This window comes from Papilio machaon, chromosome 8 (genome assembly GCF_912999745.1).
Source record: "Papilio machaon chromosome 8, ilPapMach1.1, whole genome shotgun sequence".
Classification (NCBI taxonomy): domain Eukaryota; kingdom Metazoa; phylum Arthropoda; class Insecta; order Lepidoptera; family Papilionidae; genus Papilio; species Papilio machaon.
Genome location: NC_059993.1, coordinates 6,239,108 through 6,262,206, shown reverse-complemented (window position 1 = coordinate 6,262,206; position 23,099 = coordinate 6,239,108). Strand labels below are relative to the sequence as shown.

The 23,099-nt window shown below is 37.4% G+C and overlaps 1 protein-coding gene across 1 annotated transcript; it reads left to right on the top strand.

Annotated features, from left to right (window-relative positions):
- Positions 1–317: 317 nt before the first annotated feature.
- LOC106720109 (zinc finger SWIM domain-containing protein 8 homolog) lies at positions 318–14,633 on the top strand. Its single transcript, XM_045679083.1, has 29 exons — positions 318–324; positions 748–1,002; positions 1,687–1,935; positions 2,391–2,554; positions 2,640–2,950; positions 3,519–3,714; positions 4,018–4,149; positions 5,061–5,168; positions 5,513–5,779; positions 6,599–6,748; positions 7,170–7,257; positions 7,508–7,728; positions 7,951–8,143; positions 8,294–8,454; positions 8,746–8,963; positions 9,166–9,262; positions 9,481–9,672; positions 9,829–10,386; positions 10,469–10,845; positions 11,060–11,230; positions 11,311–11,423; positions 11,490–11,587; positions 11,678–11,855; positions 11,967–12,163; positions 12,261–12,509; positions 12,591–13,153; positions 13,260–13,493; positions 13,805–13,954; positions 14,300–14,633. The coding sequence occupies exons 1-29, from the start codon at positions 318–320 to the stop codon at positions 14,364–14,366; spliced, it is 5,964 nt and encodes a 1,987-aa protein (XP_045535039.1). The 3' UTR covers positions 14,367–14,633.
- The last annotated feature ends 8,466 nt before the right edge of the window (positions 14,634–23,099 follow it).

The following is a 23,099-nucleotide window of genomic DNA, read 5'->3' as shown; positions in this document are numbered from 1 at the left end:
AAAAGGAAATGACAAAGAACAATCATTTCACATATTTTATAGTAATTTCAGGGTGGACATTGTGCCCAAGAGGTTTGGTTCCTACATATATTGTTGTACTCTTTGGGTGGGCCAGGCCATATCTGTCTTGGGTGGACCGTGATTTGTATTTTAGGGGACTTCTTTGTGGTCCTATTATTTTAATTTGTGATATAATATACGATCTAGGACCTTATAATCATTTAGATAATATTTTCAAGTTTAAAGTGAACATACTTTCATTCATTTCATGATCAGGAAAGATAATTTAAAATGAATTTTGTGGGTCAATCCGTAAAATGGACCGTATCTGTATAGTTTCCCCTACCTAAAGCATAGCAAGGTGGAATTTTATTCTATCACTGACATCTACCGGCTCGTCTGCAATCTTAAACGTGAATTTACAAATTGAACCACAAGGCGAGAGTGATCGGGAAGAAGGGAGGTACGGGACGGGGCGGGAAGGGACGGTGTTCGGCCATATTTGTTATTGTGCTCGATGAGACTTTATTTAGGATTTTGATTTCTGAATAGGAAACGTTTCAGACATTTAAGTTTGTAATGTATCTTTTTTCCTGGAAAAAATATTTCCAAAGTTGTTGTCTTGTTACATAAAACTTTAAGCTTATAAAGAAGTAGTATGCTTATTTAGTGATTGGCGATACCCCCTGTGGCAATTCGCTGCAGCCATCAGCGAGTATTATTTTAGAATTATCTTGATAAATTAAGATAAAGTGGCGGGGACATCAAATAATAATGGAAAAGGGGGACGACCAGCCGCCCGAGTGGACGTGGGGTCCCCTCTCCTCGACTGGGAAGAGGGTGACCATTTCAGCTTTGAAGATTCCGAACGTTTCGAAGAGGATTCCCTTTGTAGTTGGAGTTCAGAACCTGAAAGTCTCTGTAACAATTGGCGCGGATGGAGAAGACCAACAATATTACAGGCAATTTACGGCGGTCGTCCCGTAAAAAAGGCTGTTCAAGGTAACCCTTACAGCTGATCCTTTGTTTCATTGTCTCGAAATATGTTACTTGTAATTTTATATAACTCTGTTTTATATATTGCAACTTATTATCACCATGATCATGGTTAAGAATTGTTATTATTTTCATAACGAGTTTTGGTGTCGTATACAATATATACGTTTATGATACGCGAGTACATTATACATAATATGCGATGGCATAAAGAACAGGTGTCGTGAAGTCATTTACCTTTGACTGGACCGAACAGTTAATAATAATGCCTTTGCTTTCAAATCCCTGCCAGTTCTCTAGTTTTTCTTTGTTCTAAAGTCTAAATGAATGTATTAATAAATAAAAGGTCAGTGTTGTAGAGAACTTTTACAACTTTCACTCAGTATTATCTGAATTCACGATATCATCTTATATAATTACTTACTTATAAACTTATCTACGATTTTAAGTAAATTCGTACTTTATATAGATTCAAAAATTAAGATAAAAAGGTTGAAATAAAATTATATTCAAAATTAAAAACATCAATAATGAAACTTCAGTTTTGTTTACATTTGGAAGTATTAAAAATTTTAGCCATCAACCAGTACGTATGCAGTTGCACTTAATATTCATACCACAACTAAGACACAATTTTTAGTTCTTAGCTCTAAAATAATAAGTGATCTTTTTATTTCTATTATTTTATAGAAAAAACTGTGTCAACGTTAAGTGAGCTGGCAGCAAAGTGTGTAGCATGCCACATACCATTTGAATTAGTGGAGCATGTATATCCACCTGTACCTGAGCAGCTACAGTTGCAAATTGCCTTCTGGAGTTTCCCTGACAGCGAGGATGACGTCCGGCTTTATTCCTGTCTCGCAAATGGATCTGCTGATGAGTTTCAGAGAGGTGAACATCTTTTCAGAGATAGGGCAGTCAAAGATGTTTTACAAATTGGTAAGTTTTGTATGTTAAGTTTGCTATAGTTATTATTTACTTTATGAATAAGTTATGCGATTGTATTGAATGAAACTGGCATTGACCTTTTTACGGTAATTTTTGTTAGCTGACTACATTTAAAGGTGGAAGTTTGCTTAGTTCCGAATCTAAAACAATAAAAACGCAAAGTGCATTTATCTATATAGTTGATAATATTGGAGTCTATGTATGTAATATTAAAAAAACATTACGTATTTACGCTACTTATTATGAAAAACCGCTGCTTTTAATTGTTGTTTATCTGCAAGTCTGCATTTGTTTTGGTTGACTGGACTAATTCTAACGGGACTTGTTCTGGAAGGTAGCTGACATTTGCGGGAGTAACTTAGGCTATTTTTTATAAATCTGCATTGACCAGGTCACAGGTGACAACTCATATGAAATAAGAATGTTTATGGACCTATTTCTTTTAGGATTCCATTTATCAGCAACAGTGGTCCTTAACATGCCAAGAGCTCAATTCAATGTGGCAGTAACATTTGACAGACAAAGGATCTCCTCATGCAACTGTACTTGTGCATCATCAGCACATTGGTGTTCTCATATTGTGGCAGTATGCCTCTTCAGAATACATCTAGTGAGTAATATTTGAGTTTTCGAATCATTTTGTTTTATGTGGATAATATTGGGTATGCATTTTTAACAATAATTATTGTTTAAAGCCAACACAAGTATGCCTCAGAGCACCAGTGTCCGAATCACTACAAAGATTACGACGAGATCAATTGCAAAAATTTGCACAATACCTAATATCGGAGTTGCCAAGACAAGTATTACCTACGGCTCAAAGAATACTGGATGAACTACTATCAGCTCATCCAAATCAAATTAATGCCACATGTGGGGCTCCTGATCCTACAGCGGGAGCATCTGCTTATGAATACACATCATGGTTTCTCGATGAAAAGACTTTGCACAGTAATATCAACAAGATTTTAGTCAAGTTTTGTGTACCCGCTCCTATAGTGTTCAGGTAAGCATATCGGAATCAAGTTATAACATTTTACTTTTCGAAAGGTTTTTTTTTAGATGGTTTTATTGATTATTAAATTTTGTTTTTTTACGATTTACGACCAAAAATGCGTGACCTTTTATTGTTCTTGGTTTTATATCTATATTAATATAAAGGCCAAACGCTAGTTTAATGTGCTTTAAATGTGATTTCAGTGTTGCATCCATTATGCTAAATGACTAAGCTACAATTTTTTTTTGCAATAAATAATAATTCATGATGTGGCAAGTTGACTCATTGAGCAAAGTTCAAAATGTAAAATGGCTACATCCTTCTATATTTTAAATATTGATATTTCTCTGTAAATTTTCATTATTATGTAAATATGAAAATAAAACAACTTTATTTGAACACATTAATCTGAAGGAGCATTTAAATTTGAACAATTCTTTTGGTGTTTATCAGCCTAAAAAAATAGACTTATTCACATTACCCAATGGCTCCAAGGAGATAAAGATAGATAGTACAAAAAACGAAACTGATTTTACATTCAGAACTATAATTTAATGAATTAATATTAATATTACAGTGATGTGAATTACTTAAGCACTAGCGCCCCACCGGCGGCGGCAGAATGGACATCTCTCCTGCGACCGTTGAGAGGACGAGAGCCGGAGGGCATGTGGAACCTGCTCTCCATAGTGCGCGAGATGTTCAAACGTAATGACAGGAATGCTATACCACTGTTGGAAATCATCACCGAAGAGATCATGGCTTGTGAACAGGTAAATTATAGCTTTAGATAACATTTCTGGTTTCTATAACTTTGTATTATTAATTTTATGCTAAGCTTGAAGTTGGCTCAATATTATTGCTTTATTTCTTTATTTCCTTAAAATCGAATTAAGCTGCTTTTGTTATATTTTAATTGCTTTCACTCTGGTAACATCCTTTAATGTTTATTTTCTGTCACCTTTGTTTACCTTAATTTCATTGATTGTACCTTCATTTAGATATTCATTTTCTGTAGATAGTTTAAATATTTATAAAGTATTTTAACTGTGGTAAATAAGTAAACATTTGTGCAGATCATAGTGTGGTGGTACAGCACGAAGGCGGCGCTGGTGTCTTGGAGCGGGTCTGGTGGTGCGGGTGGCAAACATGGCGGTGCCGGTGGAAACTCTGCCGCACAACACGCCTGCTCCTCGCTCTGTGATGAGGTAACAACTCACTACTACTGCTTACACACTCTTTTGTAATATACTCACATACATACTCTTACGATCGAAATCAATATTCGATCTAGAAACATTTATCATCATCCGCGGTTTTTTAATTAACAATAAGATCGATTGAATAATTTTTGTACTTCGTTTCATATAAATTCGGAAAATTGATTTTGGTTGTTCATAAACCTCTTAAAAGCTGCGGCAATGTCTTGTCACAAGTAGCTCATTTTTATTAACAAGCCATAAAAAGGTTTGAAATATCGTCGATCGTTATTCGAAGAAAAGGTTGAAAAATGCGTGTGATGTTTAATTTTTTTATACTTTGCTCACTCGCTTTACGTTTTTTATGCTGTAGGAAAGTTTCTTTCCTGGTCATCAATTACGAGTCGACAAGACTGCTGTTACGGTAAACCTGAGCCAATATCAGCCGACAGCGCGCGTCATATCATACGGGAGCTACATGTAACTAGCTATCAACACAAATTGCAATTTTAAGCTTACATGTCTAATAGAAAATGTTATTCATAAGTATGATATAAAAGTGTGTTGATAAAACTTTTTCGAGTTGTCAACTTAGACTTACTATCATAGAAATTCTATTAAACATGTATATTTTTCGATCTAAATGTCGAATTTGGCTTGACCAACTAACTTAGGTTGTCATCAACTTCTATGAAAAGTATTTAGGATTTTCAACATTTTTGTATAAGGGTGATTGTTTTGATTATAACTTCATTTTAAACTAACCTGAATATTGATACTAGTGAAATAAGTATAACTGGGTTTCCATTCCCGAAACGCACAGTTATCCCCATGATAGGTTTTTTTACAGATGTTTCTGCAATGGAAACTCATAGTAAGAATGTTGTCAATGCTTGTATTATATATGGTATTGCTTTCAGATGGTGGTACTGTGGAGGCTGGCGGCACTTAATCCGTCTCTGGCACCGCATGAACGAGACACCTTGCACGAACAATTCGCCCAATGGCACATGAAGGTCTTGGACAAGGCTAGTATATACTTTAACATATGATCATCAACATCATCATATATAAATGTCTAATGATCCATCGTCAAAAATTATTCCCATAAACAACATTTTTATCCACACTCACAGTCGTTTAATAATTACATAAGTATTTCCTTACTGTAGATTTACTATGTTATATCTACGCTAAGTTTTCCCAGGTCACCACTTTACGAATCAATGTGGCAGTAAGTTTCCGTATTAAACAGATATACAACTTTTAGTTTTTAGTTTTTTAGGTTCCAAACATAAAGCTTCTTAATTATGATCTAGAAATTTTGTTAATACAATGATTATTTAATTATTAAGTAAATATTTTTATCCAGGTGGCAAAAAATCGTAACAACCTTAATATGAATGCATCATCGTCTCACTCAAGGCATTCAAGATCTCACACGCATTCGCCGTACATTAACGGTATCAGTGAGAACGAGGTGTTCCCCGGATTCCATCCAGCTATGGAGGCCTGCTTCTTGGAGTGGGATGATTATCAGATCCCAGGAGTGACTTACAGCAAGGATCTGAATCCGTTATATCACAGTCCGTTCACCATATTCCGTCATACCGACAAACACAATGATAGTGTACATCAGGTATGTTAGTTTTTAGTCTAAGTTTATACATGTACGTTTTTGTTCTACTTAGATTTGAGAAAAAAGACTGGTTGAAATAAAATTTACTATAGTCCAGTCGCGGAGCACGAAGAATTTCGTACATTGAACTCGCATTACCTGTCTCTGTCACTCCCGCGTATACTAATACAATGAGTCTCGCTCGCACATAAACAAAGGCCGCCATCCTCAGGGATTGTAAACCTTTTATTGGAGACTATAAGAGACTATAAGTTTAATTTTTAATAAGGGGAATCGAAATTAGCTAGACTAGATGATAATGTTGACAAAACTGTTGATTCTTTTGTAATAAATGTGACAGGCGAGACGTCTTCGGAAAACAGTTACTCCGAAACAGAGGAATCGGATTCTGATTTTTATTATTAGATACTGTCTTGATTTTTATTACTTGTATTATTCAATCTAAATAAATAATTTATATATTAATAATAACTATATTTTATAAGTTGGTAAATTTTCTTTCTCCTTCAAATAATTCATGTAAAACGCACTAAATACAAAAATGTTTGTAACCTCTGTCAGTAGGTAAAGAGGTCATTGTACGAAATTCTTCGTGCTCCGCGACCGGACTATATTAATTAGCAATTTTATACTTATAAGAGATAAACTTGCTCTTTTTAAGTACCTAAATCCTTTTTGACTCAAAATATCTAAAATTTTATATTTGTAATTAAATTAAATGTTTTCTAATCAAGTGATTATAAAATAGTTTTAATCTATTGTTGATGAATTCTCATTTAATATTATCCCATATATTTTTTAAATAATTTAACTTTGTAGGTCAATTCTTCAAAAGCAGTATTAAACAATGAAATGTCGTTGAGTTACCGATTGTCAAACCAGGACCCTTCAATACAAAGTCAACGCACTATGATGCACAGGACTAGTCGTGTCACTGTTGACTTGGCTATACCAGGACCGTCTAATCAGGTATGGGAAACTTGAAATATTATTGCGAAAAAAATAATGAAAAGTAACTCCCAGAAACGTTTAAGTTGTAAACTTTTAAATAGCAAGTTATATACAACGAATGTATGAATGCAAGTACTATCAAGGAATCAAGCTGTATTCCACCTTAAAAACGACAGTCGTTTGAGTGTTTCGTTAGTATTGATACGACGCGGAAACAATAACCAATAGGATGCAGCTTTTACATGTGTCTGTACGAAAAAAGTTCGGTCACTAATACACGACTAATTGCTTTTTTACTGTTATGCCGTTGTTTGAGGAACTCACTGCTACCCAATTGGTTATTTTGTAAGAATAGTATTTGTTAAGAACAAGACATTTCATCTGTAAATAGAAAACCGCGAAGGGACCTGATTGTACACATACATATCGATTGTTTCAGCCGTCGGGTTCGGGAGTGGGGCCTAGTGCACCACCGCGAGAATCTGGATCACTGGGAGACGGCAATCATTCCAGTGTATCTTCTGAAGGTACGTTATAAACAACAGGTCGGTTCCCTCTCAGAGTCATTAAGTAAATCCTTTAGCTTAAATTTAGTATAAAAAAACTGGATTAAGTGGTGTTTGTGTAATATTAAGTTATTGAATGAGGTAGTGTAGGTAGGTAGTGAGGTAGTTAGTTACCATTAATCGTCTTATAGATTATGCCAGCTTTAAGTCTAACATTGGTTTTTGATATTCTATAAAAAAAAAAAAAACTAAATTAACAAATTATTTATAGGTTTCTGTGAGAATGAAGAAGAGATATTACAACAGAGCGGTGGCGACACGGACTCGCACGCGTCCAGTTCTCCGCCAGTGTCGTCGGATGACGCACGTCGTCGCATCTCCAACGACGACTCGGTGTCAGACGACGACTGTCAGATGTACTACTATGACGCGGCGGCCGCAAGGCGCGTCGCAAACGAGGGCGCCGGCTCCAGCGCTCACGTGAATACTGCCGTTAGTATATGTAGATGATACACTAGATATCATTTAAACAACCTTTATCTTTGCATTACATACTAATTTGTGATACGAAAATCTTATGTTATGTTATTAAATGAAATTATTATTTGGTCATCCTCAAGAAACCATTGTATCGATTGTGATTTGTGCAATAAGCATAGTTTGAAATATGACAACATTAATTCTATTGTATTTAATGTTTATGTCGTGTTACAGTCGTCCAGTGGTGGGGGCGGCGGCGGTGGCGGTGGTGGTGGAGGGGGCGGCGGTGTGGCGGCTGACTGGGGTTGCGGGTGGGAGGTGTCATTTGCGCGGGCCGAGGGCCTGCAGGCGCACGGACACACGCGTGAGGCTTGCGCGCTCGGCGCCAGCCTCGCCCGCGACCTGCTCTCCAGACCTCCTGCACTCGGTAACTGACAATGTTTTCTTGATAAACAGCAATAGTTCCCGCCAAGTTATCCCCACATATCAACATAAAATTACAAACGCGTTTATACTTAAAAGATACTAATGGGCACGCGAGCATTAAAAAATCGTTGTTCTATATATTTTTGTGTAGGTTTCGGGAGTAGCGCTAGCAACGCGGCGGCAGCGGCTGCTGCGGCGGAGGTGAGGCGCGCGAAGAAGCGACACCTGCCACCGCCGCGCCTGTGCGCCGCCACTCACCGCCTCACCTGCCTCGCCTCAGCCACGCTCGCCAAGTGCGCCTTCCTCTGCACCGTATGTATATATATATATACTCATCCTTAACGCTTTCCATTCTATTATATTCTATGATATGATTTAATAAAATGAGCTTACCTTTTGCTAAGTAAACACGTATCTTGAACTATAAGATAAGTAATGCACACATTGACTAGCCTTGGTTTAAGATAAACAGAACACAACAAAATAGGATTAATAAAAAAAAACCATTTATTTGCCTCTTATTCATCAGAACCTTATGTTAAAATAAATAATGTTGCTTGTATTTTGTACTTTTTAAAATTATTAAATGTAATTTATTTCCAGGTATTAAGTGAATTCAGCGAGCATCATGAATTAGCTTTCCGTGTGGGTCTGTACGCGCTTGAGATGTCGCGGCCGCCCGCCAGCACCAAGTCGTTGGAAGTGAAACTGAGCAACCAGGAGACTGAGCTGGTCGCCTTGCTGAAGAAGCTGCCAACGGGCCCGCAACAACTCGCCCTCGCAAGGGAAAAGGCTGAACAACTGCGAGATGGTGTATTAAGGTATTACAACTTATTATATTTATCTAATAATAGACTTTTAAGTAATCTCCTTTTATTATTTTTGTGACAATATAAATTATAAATTATCAATTTTCTTAGAAAATCAAATTTATAAAAAATTCCGATTTGCAATTTATCTGAACTGTCATTCGAAAAATCCGAAATAAATAGGATAGTAGTACAATAGTTTTGATTATTTCAGAAATCGTGGTCCTACATTATTGCCCATCACACTCGCTTCCTTCTTGTTCGATGCTTTGGTAATGTCTGCAACTGATAAAGAAAGAAAGCAGCCAGTGGTGAGTACTTTTTTAATAATGTTTATTTTTAATTATGGTTTCTTAGGAATGAAAGTGTTGTAATGTAAGTTCGTCGTTAACAATGTAATTTCTACTACATGGACTAATTTCAATTGGGATGGGAAGACTTAAGACTTTCCCAGATGTTGGCAAAAGATGTTTGAAACCATAATAACATAGCTTATTTCGAGAAATAATTAATGAAAATCTGTTTTTAGGAACGTTTGCCGACGGATGAAATGTTGGGTTTTGAAGCAGCCGTGGCAACTTTGGGACTGAAGGCGAATGTGTCGGAGGCGGAACACCCGCTTCTGTGCGAGGGCACACGCCGGCAGCGCGGCGAGCTCGCTCTACTGTTGCTGGGCTACTATAAAGATGATCCCGTCAAGATGGCACGGGTTATGAACAAAGTAAGTTTAAAAAAAAAAAACTATCATTTTCTAAAGATTTTCTCTTATACTTTATGATAAAAGACAGTAACTCAACATTTCAAACTACATATTACAAACAGTATGTCAAATGGTCCACGTGTCAAACTTAACTTTATCTAAAAATTGTCCATACAGCTACTAGATCGTGAAATTCATCAGCTGACTAAGGGCCCGATGGTGAGCATGTACTACATGACCAACCCGCGTCTCAGCTCGTATCGTTCGGAAGCCGGCATCGCGCAGCACTACGGAGCCCACGTCTCACACGCGACACATGCTGCACACGCGGTACATGCAGCTCACGCCGCACATCAGGTGCACCCCGGCCCGCCACCGCCACCCCCTCATATGGCGCACGTGCCTCAGCACACCGCGCACGTCGATTACGCTGCGCATGCGCAACACGCAGCTGAGTACGCCGCGCATGCTCAACACGCAGCCGAGTATGCCGCGCATGCCCAACACGCAGTGCAGACGCAACATGTTGCGCATGTTCAACACGCGCACGTCCAACATGCACCACATCCAGCGCATGCTCCACATGTACCGCATGCGACGCACCCGACACACGTGACGCACGCGCCGCACCCGCAACATGTGGTGCACGCTGGCCACGCTCACCCTGCGCACGTGCCCGCACTGCCGCCGCTGCCCGTCGCCGCACCACACCCGCAGCCGACAATGCAGCAACAGGTTAGCAATTACTACTCTACCTGTTATAAAGTTATCTATGTTACAGGTAAAAGAAAAAAATAATAATTCGTGATTGTGACAGGCGCCATGCCCATTGGTATCGGACATTGAGCGGCTGGCGATAGCAGATGCGGGATCGTCACCGCCGGCGATGCTTCCCGCGCCGCAGCACACCTCGATTCCGCCAATGCCGCAGCACGGACAGCACCCGCAGCACTTGCAGCACGCGCAACATCCGCAGCACACTCAGCTCATGCAACAGACGCAGCTCCCGCAGCAACCGCAGCACCCGCAGCAGACACAGCTCGCGCCGCAGACGCAGCTGCAGCACATGCCGCCCGCACAGCACTCGCAACCCATGCAGCCGATGCAGCCGTCGCAGCAGACACAACTTCCTCAACTCCCGCAGCATTCGCAACATACGCATACACAATCTATCACGAGATCTAAAGATTCGAGGTATGTTTATTTTACAAATGATCCAGACCGCGGAAATTAACTTTCGTCACGATGAAATTGTATCTTTTCTTTGAAATGTTGTTCTTTGAAGGTCTAAACGTAAAGAGATATTGTAGACGTTCAAGATCACTTCAGGTGTTTGTATTTCTTGATGCTGCATTGTGTTTTTTCTCGTCTGTTACATGCATATAAGTGATCACATCACTTCCTCCAGATATAAAGGGAAACGCGTCTACCCTTCTGTACCCAACCAACCGTCGGAGGCGTCGGCGCACTTCATGTTCGAGCTCGCTAAGTCCGTGCTGTTCAAAGCGGGCGGCACCTCCAGCACCAGTCTCTTTACACAGACAACGTGCGCCAGGGAGGAGCCGCAAGGACCGCATAGGTAACACAACTATCGCTAGCCCAAACGATTAGATCGCGTCGGTAGGTTAGCGCTAATAACGTTATACCAATCCTTTACAGAGGTTTACATATGGCTGCGTTTCAATTGGGTCTCTATGCACTGGGCTTGCACAACTGCGTGAGTGCGAATTGGTTGAGTCGTACGTACTCCTCGCATGTTAGCTGGATCACAGGTAGGTCACGAAGATCGTGCTTTGGGTAGTTGATAGCCAAATATTTATAATTTTGTTTGTGATCAGGTCAAGCTATGGACATCGGTGCACCTGCCATTTTGTTTTTAATCGACGCCTGGGAGGGACATTTAACACCGCCGGAAGCTGCGGGCATTGCTGATAAGGTATATTAATTATCCTCTGATTTAGTGTAAGTCAGACATTTATTCTCGGTAAAGATTAAGCTTAACGGTTACTATAAAATTGTTCCGCAGGCGTCGTCAGGTCGCGACGTACACATAGTGCGCGCGGCGGCGGAGCTGGCGTTGTCGGTGTTACCGCACGCACATGCGCTCAACTACAACGAGATCCAGCGCGCCGTGCTGCAGTGCAAGGAGCAGAGCGATGCCATGCTCGAGCGCGCCTGCCTCACAGTAGAGGCCGCAGCCAAAGGTACTGCACAACGACCCAAACAAGCAAGCGGTTCACCTGATAATCTTGTTGAACTCCTTATCGTATCGTACTCTATATTTAATTCGACTAAAACAAATGTATTATGTTCAGGTGGTGGAGTGTATCCCGAGGTGTTGTACACGGTGGCGCGTTATTGGCACGAGCTGTACCTGCGTCAGGGCAGCGAGGAGGAGGCTGCCGAGGAGCCGCAGTACCGCGCGCCGCCGCCGCTCGCCATGCCCATGCCATACGCCCTGCCTTATCCCTTCACCTACCACCCTTATCCGCCGCACATCTACCAGCTGCAGGTCACCAGCAATAAGATTTAATATTTCTCAAGATAATTTAATTGTTAATTTTTTAAACTTAAACTAAACCCGTTATTATTTTATTAAACATTTATAGTACGGAGCCGCGCCGCCTCCTCATCCGGCGCCGCCCTACGCTATGCCGCAGTACTTCTTGCGGGGTATAGTGGCGCCGCCGCCGCCCCCGCACCCGCACGCCCACCCGGCGCACGCCACACTGCCGCAGCACGTGGCGCACGCGCCGCACCAGCCCCTCCCCGCGCTACCGCCGCTCCCCGCGCACCCGTCCCATCAGCCGCACCAGCCACATCAGCCGCACACGCTACCGCCATCTATAACTGTCAATGTCAGTATTAGTGCATTATGTTATAAGATTGTTGATGGCTCAAATTTGTATTACGTCCTTCCCGTTTCATTTTGATTACAGCATCCAGCAACGATCCCCCCACCGATCCCAGCGACACACACCGCAGTAGCGGGCGTGGGCACCGTGTCCGCCGTGGGTCCCGTTAATAGCGTGAATGGAGTGGGCAGTGTGACCAACGTGGGCACAATACCCAATGTGGCCAATATGACGAATGTGGCCAACATGGCAAACGTTCCCAACATGGGCAGCATGGGAAACACCAGTAACATGGGAAACGTGACCAATATCGGAAACGTTAGCACCATGGGGAATGTTAACAACATGGGAAACATGGGCAACGTTAACAATATGGGAAATGTAGGATTAATTGGAAACATGAACAACACAGGAAGTGTGGGAAATATGGGAAACGGTGTGGTAGTTAATATGGGCAACGTGGGCAACGTGGCGAACGTGGGCAATGTGAACAACTTGGGCAGCGTGCCCCCTCCCGCGCCGGGCCTGCCCTCGCTACCTCAAGCGCAATTGAGACGTTTGCTGGCAGCGTACAGAGTGGGCATGTTGGCTCTGGAGACGCAAGCACGGCGGGTGCACGACGACCGGCCGCAGAATAAATTTGGAAGGTATTGTTACTTCTATTATTTATTCTAAATATTTAATTTAAATGATTTTATTATCTTTCGAAATGATTATCATGTAACGCTGTCTGATATTAGCTCATATTTGCAGGAACCCGCCTTACGGTGAGCACGTGAAGTGGTTGCTGCGCATATCGAAGCGACTGGGCGCTCAGTACTTGCACCAGTTCTGCATGTGCGCGGTGAACTCTGTGGTGTCGCCGTTCGTGTTGTACGAGCTGTGCGTGGAGTCGGCGCACTGGTTGGCTCGAGGTGGACCGCACCAGCTGGTCATGCAGCACTTCCGGGGCACACTATCGCCCCTCGTACAGAAGTGTCAGCAGATGTAAGTATAAAATCATTTTATGTACTTTTCCATAGTTTAAGCTTGATAAGCATCTATTAAATTTAACCTGAGGCGCATCAGTGTTTGCAATACTTTATATGTAGGTGAAAAGCGTTATTTAAAAATTAGTGCTTTAACCCCTTCACAGTTTAAATATTAAAATTATAATTTTACAACTTGATAACCATCAATAATGACTATTATGTCGATTAGATATTTCTTTTATGAAACTTTGAGCATAGTAATGTGTGTTTTAGTGTTGATTTTAAATAGTGTACAGATGATAATTGTGCATAAACATTTGTGTGCAGGTACATCCAGTGTATTCACCAGAAGCTGTACCACTTGACGCCGCTGGAGTATGAAGAGTTCGTAGGCGTGGTGCTGTCAGCTCGCACCGCCTTCCAGCTGACACCTGAGGGACACACGCAGTTCAAGGAATGGCTCGCCTCGCTGCGCAGGTAGCATTTACTGTCTACTGGTTGTTCTATTTTGTACTTTAATGATATATTCTAAGAGTTCTATTGGTGTTTCTCGGCTGATCGGCTATGGTCAATGGGCTATTGGGATTTTTTTTGGATTGTATGGACTTAATTCGCCTTATGGGAAAAATATCTACCAATCAATCGAACAGGAAACCCTCATCCTATTTCCTTGATGCACAGGGTGATGTTTTTTCTGTCCATTAAAATAATTATAGCCAATTGCATTGTAATCTCTCAAACTTTATTTTGGTTGCTTATTTTGTAAGAGTTTATTTGGTATTTTTTATGATATGTCGTAGTATCTATGGGTATTTGTTTCAGATCGAAGTCTTGCAAGAAGGATCTATGGACGCAGCTGAACGCGGCGCTGCAGACGAATGGCAAATGACGTCAGCCGATAGTTTGTATGGTGCAGTGCGCCCCCCACACACTGTCACAGCCCATGCAATGTCCGGACTACCGGCTCTTGTACTACTTACATCTCTAGTGTTTCTCAAGTGCTTGTGTTGTTTGTAACCCGATTACTATCACAGAATCTACCGAAGTATTGTTACGCACTCAATATGCGGCTTCGATATTTTATGTTTTGTGTTTTGATGATGTATGAATTTAACTTTCTTGGTGAGCTGATAAATTGCTAGTTTCTTTTTTTCTGTATAAACTGGTAATGATTTCTTTCTATAAAGTAGCCCGGAAAATTATTACCAATAATAATTAATATAATTTAAAATGAACATATCCTTTTTAGCTTAATTTCTATATAAATTTACTTACTTGAAGAACAATACATATTGTGCTTTGGTTTCTTTATGAGAACGTTTTTGTAAGTTCACTAAATTTTTTATTGTTGTTTATGAAAATACTCTTATGGTTAAAATTTCTTTCAGAAAAAAATTTTGAGACGACATTCCATTATCGAGACATCGCGTTACAAACAACATATTAGCACTTTTTAAAGCATTTAGAGTGCAAATACCTCTTTTAGTGATAATTTTGACGATCGTGTTTAGGGTATTCGATCTCAGTTGTAAAAAACACGTAGTTTTGATGATCACAGTAAAATGTTGCGAACCCCTGCCCAGAGCACGCAAGGCGTTATTGTTTACTTAAAAAATTTCTACTCAGTTGTTTTTGGCAACGTCGTTGACAATGCATATATTTATGTATAATTAATTTCATTATTAATCATAATATGTTATTGAAACCTTGAATAATTCAAGGTTATTCGACGGTTGTGTGTTTTTACATCTTAAGAAATTAACTTGCTTAGTAAACATTAGAAGAGATTAGTAACATTTTTTTTGCTCATGTGAATTTTCGATCTATAGAATGATTACTGGCGTATGATCATTCTTATTATTTATTTATACGCCTCCTTTGATTTTTCGTATTTCTATAGTATTTAATAAGATTTATGTATTGAAACTGTATTTGTATTCTTAAAAGATGACACTAATATGTGCCGATTTAATTAAATTGTAACTTAGTAAAGGAAAATAACTTTATTAAGTTCAAACAACACGAAAAATATGAACATTCATTAAGGAAAGAAAACTATATATCTCATTTTACCATCAAGTTTTTTTCTTATTAATAAATTGCAACAAAGAATAATATACTTATTTTAGTTGTTATTCTAAGTTTTCTTAAGATTCGCGTTCGACATGTAAAATGCACAAATGAAATCAAATGCCACTCGTGCAAGATAACACGAGACTTTAGTTCCATGACGTCACGCGAGTATGATTACACACTAGTCTCAATATTGCACGCGTAATACGGTTTATATATTTTCATCTAGCATTCATTCATTGATAGCATTTCTTACAATAAGCTGTTAACTAGTCAGTTGCGGGAGATGTCTGAAAGCCCACAGCCCAGTGGTGAAGTACTTTAAATCTTTTAATAGTTTCTTTATACAAATATAAGTATATTGTTTGATATCTTGCAGCAAAAGATTTTAATTCGTTTGCTTATGATGTTAAATTGCAATGACAAGAATGTTAATCAAAACTGAGGCTTTTTATGTCTCACTTTTGGAGTGGTATTATAAGATTCATTCTTTATGGCGGCTCTTCGTTAGCTGTAAGTGCGATATTCGGAACCGCTGTAAAGTTTGGATGGCACTGTATGCACATGTATCGTAACATAGTTTTATTATTGGACATCTTAATTTTTTGTTTGTGAGTTCAGTTTTGGTTAGCATTAAATATTTCTTAGTTTAATTTTGTATGCTGTAGGGATAACCATTTCATTATTTTCGATTTCGATCGTAATTATATTGAATTTGTGTTGTCCATACAGCCAGACTCATTTTAAAGTCCATTAGCGAATTATTTTAAAGATCTCTGTCGTTTATTTAAATAAGAATTTAGTATCATTTCAATTTTTTTTGTGTTCGACGCTCATTTAAATATTTTATAATTTATATAAGATGTTTAAGAACTACAATCTGAGGGTGTGTTTATTTTGAGACGATTTATTTGAATTAATTCGAGAGAAGAAAATTTCCTAAAGAAATCTAAAAGGTGCAGATAAATTCGTATAAAAGGGAGAAATATTTGTGGTTATATTTAAAAGAGATGAAAAATTCAAAATTTTATAACAATAGTCCATTATATGATGATGATTGGCAGCAGATGATTCGGGCGAGGAAAGTCGCTCGAGTACAGACAGATATATAAGACAGATTGTAGATTACGGCCGTCGATACACTATTTTTGATATTCTCTTGTCGAAATTTGTGTCCGAATGTCTACGTATAGTTCGCACACGAACACGTAGACGTGCGTTCGAGTAACTATAGTAACTTTATTTACACGTTTATATTATTATATTATAATGCAAAGTAGCGATTTTGAGCCGTTCGGGAGTATATAACAGCGGATAAGGCAGCAGTCGGCAACATATATCTATATACAAGTATTATATTGTAATGAGATCGTCGGGTAAGAAAATATATATCGGAAAAATATAAAAGTTCTTCCACATACCAAAAAGCAATAAAAATTAAGATATCATTTATATGTAGACGTACTTAATATTTGGTGTGTTAATGTAACTTGGAATGATGACTTATGGTTAAATATTTTGCATCGATTATTTGGACACGTAGACTGAATAAAAGAATACGGGTCAGTGAAATAAACTCTAGACTATAGAAAGCATGTTCATCGTATTCGATTATAATGAAAAAGTTTTAAAACTATACCGTCGTCGTCAGCTCGTATAAGTCCCGATCGAGAGATAGTCAACCACTTTGGCCCAGTGTGGGTTGTTTGACTTCACACATATATTTGAATTATTTCACAGATATGTGCAGTTTATATGACGATGTTTGCCTTCACTGTTCATATATTATACATAAATCAAAGAGTAATGCGTTTCATTGAAAATTAATACAGGCAATAAAAAGTGGTAAATAGGGATTATTTGCGATGTAATTATACGCATGCTGTGGCCAGGGATGCGTGTAATTTGCAAGTGATCACAAAGTATCACAATTACTATGTTTAAATTACAGGCCGTGTCGATTTTACGCTCTGTTGATATATTTCGCGTAATGCGTTTTAAACTCATTATGCATTAAATGTTTTTAAAATTAAGTTATTAAATAATGTAAATATTCGGCAATTCACTTCCTAAAGTTAACAAAATTACAAATATATGATGAAATATTAATTAGGTTAACAAATCTGTGGTTCCACACACCTTTCGTTTTTTCGTGAATTGGAATCGCATTGTCAAAAGATGACCCTCATATTATAATTAGTTCGCTAGTTTGTAGTGAAGTCTAAATATTCGATGCGTTTATTGCCATCTAACTTTGTATACGTATTCTGTTGCCAACTGTTGCCTTCGTAGTTTTTAGTTTAATATCTTTACTAAGTAGATGTCTATGAGCATTCATTCAAGTGTGGATGTATTCAGCATTCAGTAGTTAGTAAATTTTTAGAATGCTAGTTAGTATAAATTGACATTGTAATGATCGGACTAAGAAAACTATATAGGACTACGTATGTCTCCACGTTTCGTTGAATAAATTGATAGTCAGTAATTATCAATAGAACCGGTACCGATTGTAAAATTTTGAAACCTATTAAGTATACTCGAACAATAGAACTAGCTCTTACCAACTCGTTAATAATGCACTTTGAGTTATTTGTATCTATTTTGTTATGTCGTGCTCGTTATATACAAGGATAGAGGTCGCGTACAGTCAAAATCATTGTTGGACCATGGAAAACTATCACAGCTTAAGGACGTTTCCAATTAAACTTCTTATTGTTAAATAATATAATAATATAAAGCTAATAACACGATCACCTAACTAGCCTTTTAATTATTTATTATATGAAGATGTACCGTCTCATCGGCGCCATCTTGGATTCAGTTATGGCGCGCACTATACTATTAATCAAAAACGTCTGTCATTAAGCTGTAGTTTGACGCGTCTGGTTACAATTTATTTATTGCTATTAGATTTCGTATTTGTTTACCAGTCACTTGTGTAACGTCTTTGCCGTCCAATATAATTTGCAAATGTGTGTATTTTATTTGCTTATAATCGAATTAAGAATATGATATGCCGATCTTTATATTTATTCTAGAGTACTAAATTATTTATGACATGTTTTTCTCGTTGGGCATTATTAACATTTTTCGGTAACAACGGTCTCAAGGGAGAAATTGGAACTCCATCGAAGCATGTAACTTGACGTTTGGTCTTAAAGAACTATTTTTACACTTAAAAGCATATTTAATGAAAAAAATATATAAATATATCGTTAGTTTGATAAATTAAGAACTTTTAGTATGGAGCATATTTTTAATTAGTCGTTTAATGCATGTCATAGTTGTAATTCGCTCAGTTATCAGGCAAGGTCGCGAGACGTGGTTAGACTTTAGAGTTATTTATTAGTTTATTAACACGAGTACGGTTTTTACTTAAAAAGCGTAAGTCGTCGAAACAGTATGCTATCGTTTAAAATAATTGCATCATCACAATTAAAAAATTTGAATGCGTCACAAAACGCGACGTCGGTTATATTTATTTGGAGAACTACATTATATTCTTGTTTTGTAGACCGTCTGAAATCAGGAAACTGGACTTAATTTATAAAGTAAAAGAACAAAATGCAGGGGTGGCCAACCTTGGGCATAAGGTTTATTGAAGGATTTGTCAAAGAACATCATTCAAATATTACGATGTATCAATATTTTTACGCTCAAATGTATTCGAACAAAGTGTCCGACTTTTTTATCTATTGCGTTTGTTGTTGGCTACCTCGGTATAATCTAGTCATTTCAACATGAGATATTTGAAACAAAGTTTATTCTATTTAAAACTTTACGATACTGGAATCTTGTAAGTATTATTAAAAAAAAGCATGATAAAGCAGTTGCTTATTAAGAGATAACGATCAAAATTTCCCGTTTTCTGTAGCCTAACTTTCGTATGTTTTTTTTATAAAATCTCATGTTGATATGGACAGAGTACGCTGCTATAGTAGTTCAAGTCATGAGTTACCTCCCAATGCAGGTTGTAGGTCAGCTGAGTGCGTCTGTCCTGTACCGTATCTCAGTCATATATGACATTTAGGGCTGTCAAATTTAATAAACTAAAAAAAAAAAAAAAACGACTACCAATGACTCTGACCCGAACACATCGATGTCAAACGTGTACTATGTAACTGACTGTATATGACGTTGTATGAGAGTGTTCGCATCTAACTAGTTTCTATCTGAGTTTAACTGGTTTGAACCGGTCGATCGCGCTCGCGCTCGTGCTCATGAGTTAGAAAAAGCATCAACGCAAATATATAAAGTGCAAATCCAAAGATTTTGATCGATCTAACCCGAGGTGGCAGCCCTATTTACATCACAACTAGCAGTTAGAAAAATATCGTAGTCTGTTTAGTTTCTAAATCGAAGATGCATAATTAATTTATACATCACAATTTGTAGTTTAATTGATACACTTTGGTAAGTGTGGTATCTCCGCCTATTATATGTAACCATCGCAGTTCGAATGGCTACTTGTAAGCGTACGTTATACATTTAATATACACATTATTTTATTAATATCGCATATGTATCATTTTCAAACTCAATAGTGTATCGCATATGTATCATTTTCAAGCTCAGTGTCAGTATAATGTAAGTTTCCACCGCTGAAACATTCAAGCGAAAACAATTTGTCGTTCAGTCTCTATGAAAAAAAATACAGTAGTATTTTTCGTATGAATGTGTCTTAAGTGGATGTACGGTATTGTTTGTATAAGTTTGGCACAATTATACGCTCTCGATTCTCTTAGTATTTCGTAAAATTGCAAACAGTTCGTCTTCGCGTCGTTGTTTATTTCAATGTATGTAATGTGGGAAATATATTTATTATAACTGGACGTAAGACTGACAGGAAAATTGTTGAATATACAAGTATGAAATCTATTAAATGTCAAGTATATGTATAGTAAAACAACACAATAACTCGTTGTTACAATTAATGTTGAGTTGTTTTGCAATACCATACGATAACAGAAACGCCCATTTATGTATAATGTAATTATATTTTCTTATACTTACAGAAGAACACTAGTTATGTGGATTTTATCACAATTTAAATGTTTTCTCACGTCACGTTTCTTTTATTAAAATATAACACATCGAATATAATACATCAATACAAGATTTTTTTCAAAATGATCAGACTACAAAGAGTTAAAAACAAAAGACTCTATATCTTTACGGAAAACGGTTTAAATAATAGTAGAAATGTGTTCGGTTCATACCTCTTTTTGAGAAGTTTTAGAAACATCTGTTATTTTATTTAAATGTGATAAAATTCCTTAATCAGGTCATTATAATATTTATGGAATATATAAAATTAGGCATTACGCTCCGTTGTCCTATATGGTTGTAATTAAAAGGATAAATGTATTCTTAGTGATTTGATTAGACTGTTTACGCACGATTTTGTTTATGCCAACTATGTAACAATCTTTTGCTATAATGTGCCTATTTGGCAAACCTATTTGTCAGATTCGTACACATTGTGCGTATCACGACACTCAATAAACTTTCCTTCATAATATCACTACTATATAAATGTATGTTTCCACTCTAAACTCGAAATTTATTGACATCTAGATAATTTTTATTATTACTTTTACGATTACACAATATTATAAGTCTTTTTTGGCAAAATATTTGAGGTAACATTATTTAATTATTCAATATACTTATTCTATATTTAAGAAAAAAATGTGTTTTATTTTAACAGTAAATTTAATCCCAGGTAACAATATTGACTTAGTTTATTTAACTATTGTCATAGAAAAATAGATAATCACTTTATTGTCCGTGTGTTTTTCAGCTTGTAACTGGCGGGTTTTTGAGGTTTTCGGGAGTTTTCATCTTGTACCAAACGTGTTGTCTTATAAATAAAGTGAGGTAACTCTGTGGATCATATAGTAATCTTCACTCGATGAAATGCCCCTTACGCAAACACTGGAAATAAGAAATGAAAATTACTACTGTTAATATAACAGACTTAACATAAATGATACGGGACAAAATTAATCGCAGGTTTTCGACATTATCGTATATTTATAATAATCAACGACCCAATCGTTGATAACATTATATGGATATTGAAACCGTCGATACAGTACCTAACTGGAACTCAATCAACTCAGAATTAACCGATGAACAATATAAATGTAACAATCCTATACAAATCCGAAAGCCATTCCGCTCCGAAACGACACATCGTTAGCCAGGTAACATTCAAATCGATTCTGGCGTGGATAATCCTAGACTTCTGTCCCGTCACTAGTGATCCTTATTTATGCCTAAAGCCAATTACACTTTGCCAACTGACGCAATTGTTAGCTAGCTGCGACGATAAATATGTTCGCTTAGAAATGTCACGTGACGTTTGTTAGTAGTACTAAACGTATCGTTAGTGATGTACTCGTGACCTATTTAACTTTCGTATTAGTCGATAAACATTCTATAATGAAATACATTTATTTAAACGTACATGACACTACTTAGGTATTAAATTTAGTACATATTGAAATTTTCAAGAAGCAAGCAGGTTCGGTCTTAATAAATCTTTTTGATTTCTTTATAATTTTCAAAACACATTTATGATTGTCGCTTCCTTATTATGTATTAAATTATGAATTAAAACGTAATTCATTACACTCGCGAACAATAAAATTAATCTTAAGATCTTATATATATAATTCTCGTGTCACAATGTTCGTTCCCGTACTCTTCCGAAACGGCTTGACCGATTCTCATGAAATTTTGTGAGCATATTGAGTAGGTCTGAGAATTGGCCAACATCTAATTTTCATACCCCTATTAAGTTTTTTTTAACTGCGCGTGGACGGAGTCGCGGGCGACAGCTAGTCAATTATAAATATGTATAACCCTGAAATATTCCTTTGTTGCCACATATCGCGTTCTAAACAGTGATTACATTGATTTTCTTGTCATGGTGTAGGTTCATATTGTTATATTTATTAATTTAAGTACCGTATCGATAATCTATTTAGTTCAATGCGTTTTATACAAGTCGTGTTGCTTCCTAGTTAATTGTGTTAGTGCATAACGAGTTTAAATATAGTTGATAACATTAAATAGAACGACCTAACATTATCAAATATGTAACATTAATTGTACTGCAAACGTTTTAATAACACTACAAACTACACAAATAATAGACAGTGTCGGAGAAGTTAAGACCAATGTTAAATAGTGAACCACAGAAAAAGATCTTACGCTTTATCTAACTTAATCTTAAACTCGCACTAAAACCTGTAGAAAAATCATTTTTATACCTATCCTTTTTTGTAAACAAAACTATGGACAAACCGTTTTAAAATTAGATACGTATATAATTTGCAAGGATTTTTATGTGAAAACACGTTTAGTTCGTAATATTATTACAACATCTCATCATCCTTGTAATGTTTAGGGCTAAGTGCCTCTTTGTTCCCTGACTTGGGAAGGTCCGAGACCATTTATCAAATACTACTTACAAAATGACATTGGCTAACGGATGAAGTTCGATCCATAATGCTCCGCCCCGCACTGCTCCAATAGTTTG

Bases quoted from the DNA above. Each gene is read 5' to 3' on its own strand.
- LOC106720109 (XM_045679083.1), top strand. The intron at 3,715-4,017 runs GTAAATTATAGC...ACATTTGTGCAG, and splicing joins AGATCATGGCTTGTGAACAG to ATCATAGTGTGGTGGTACAG. The intron at 13,494-13,804 runs GTAAGTATAAAA...ATTTGTGTGCAG, and splicing joins GTACAGAAGTGTCAGCAGAT to GTACATCCAGTGTATTCACC.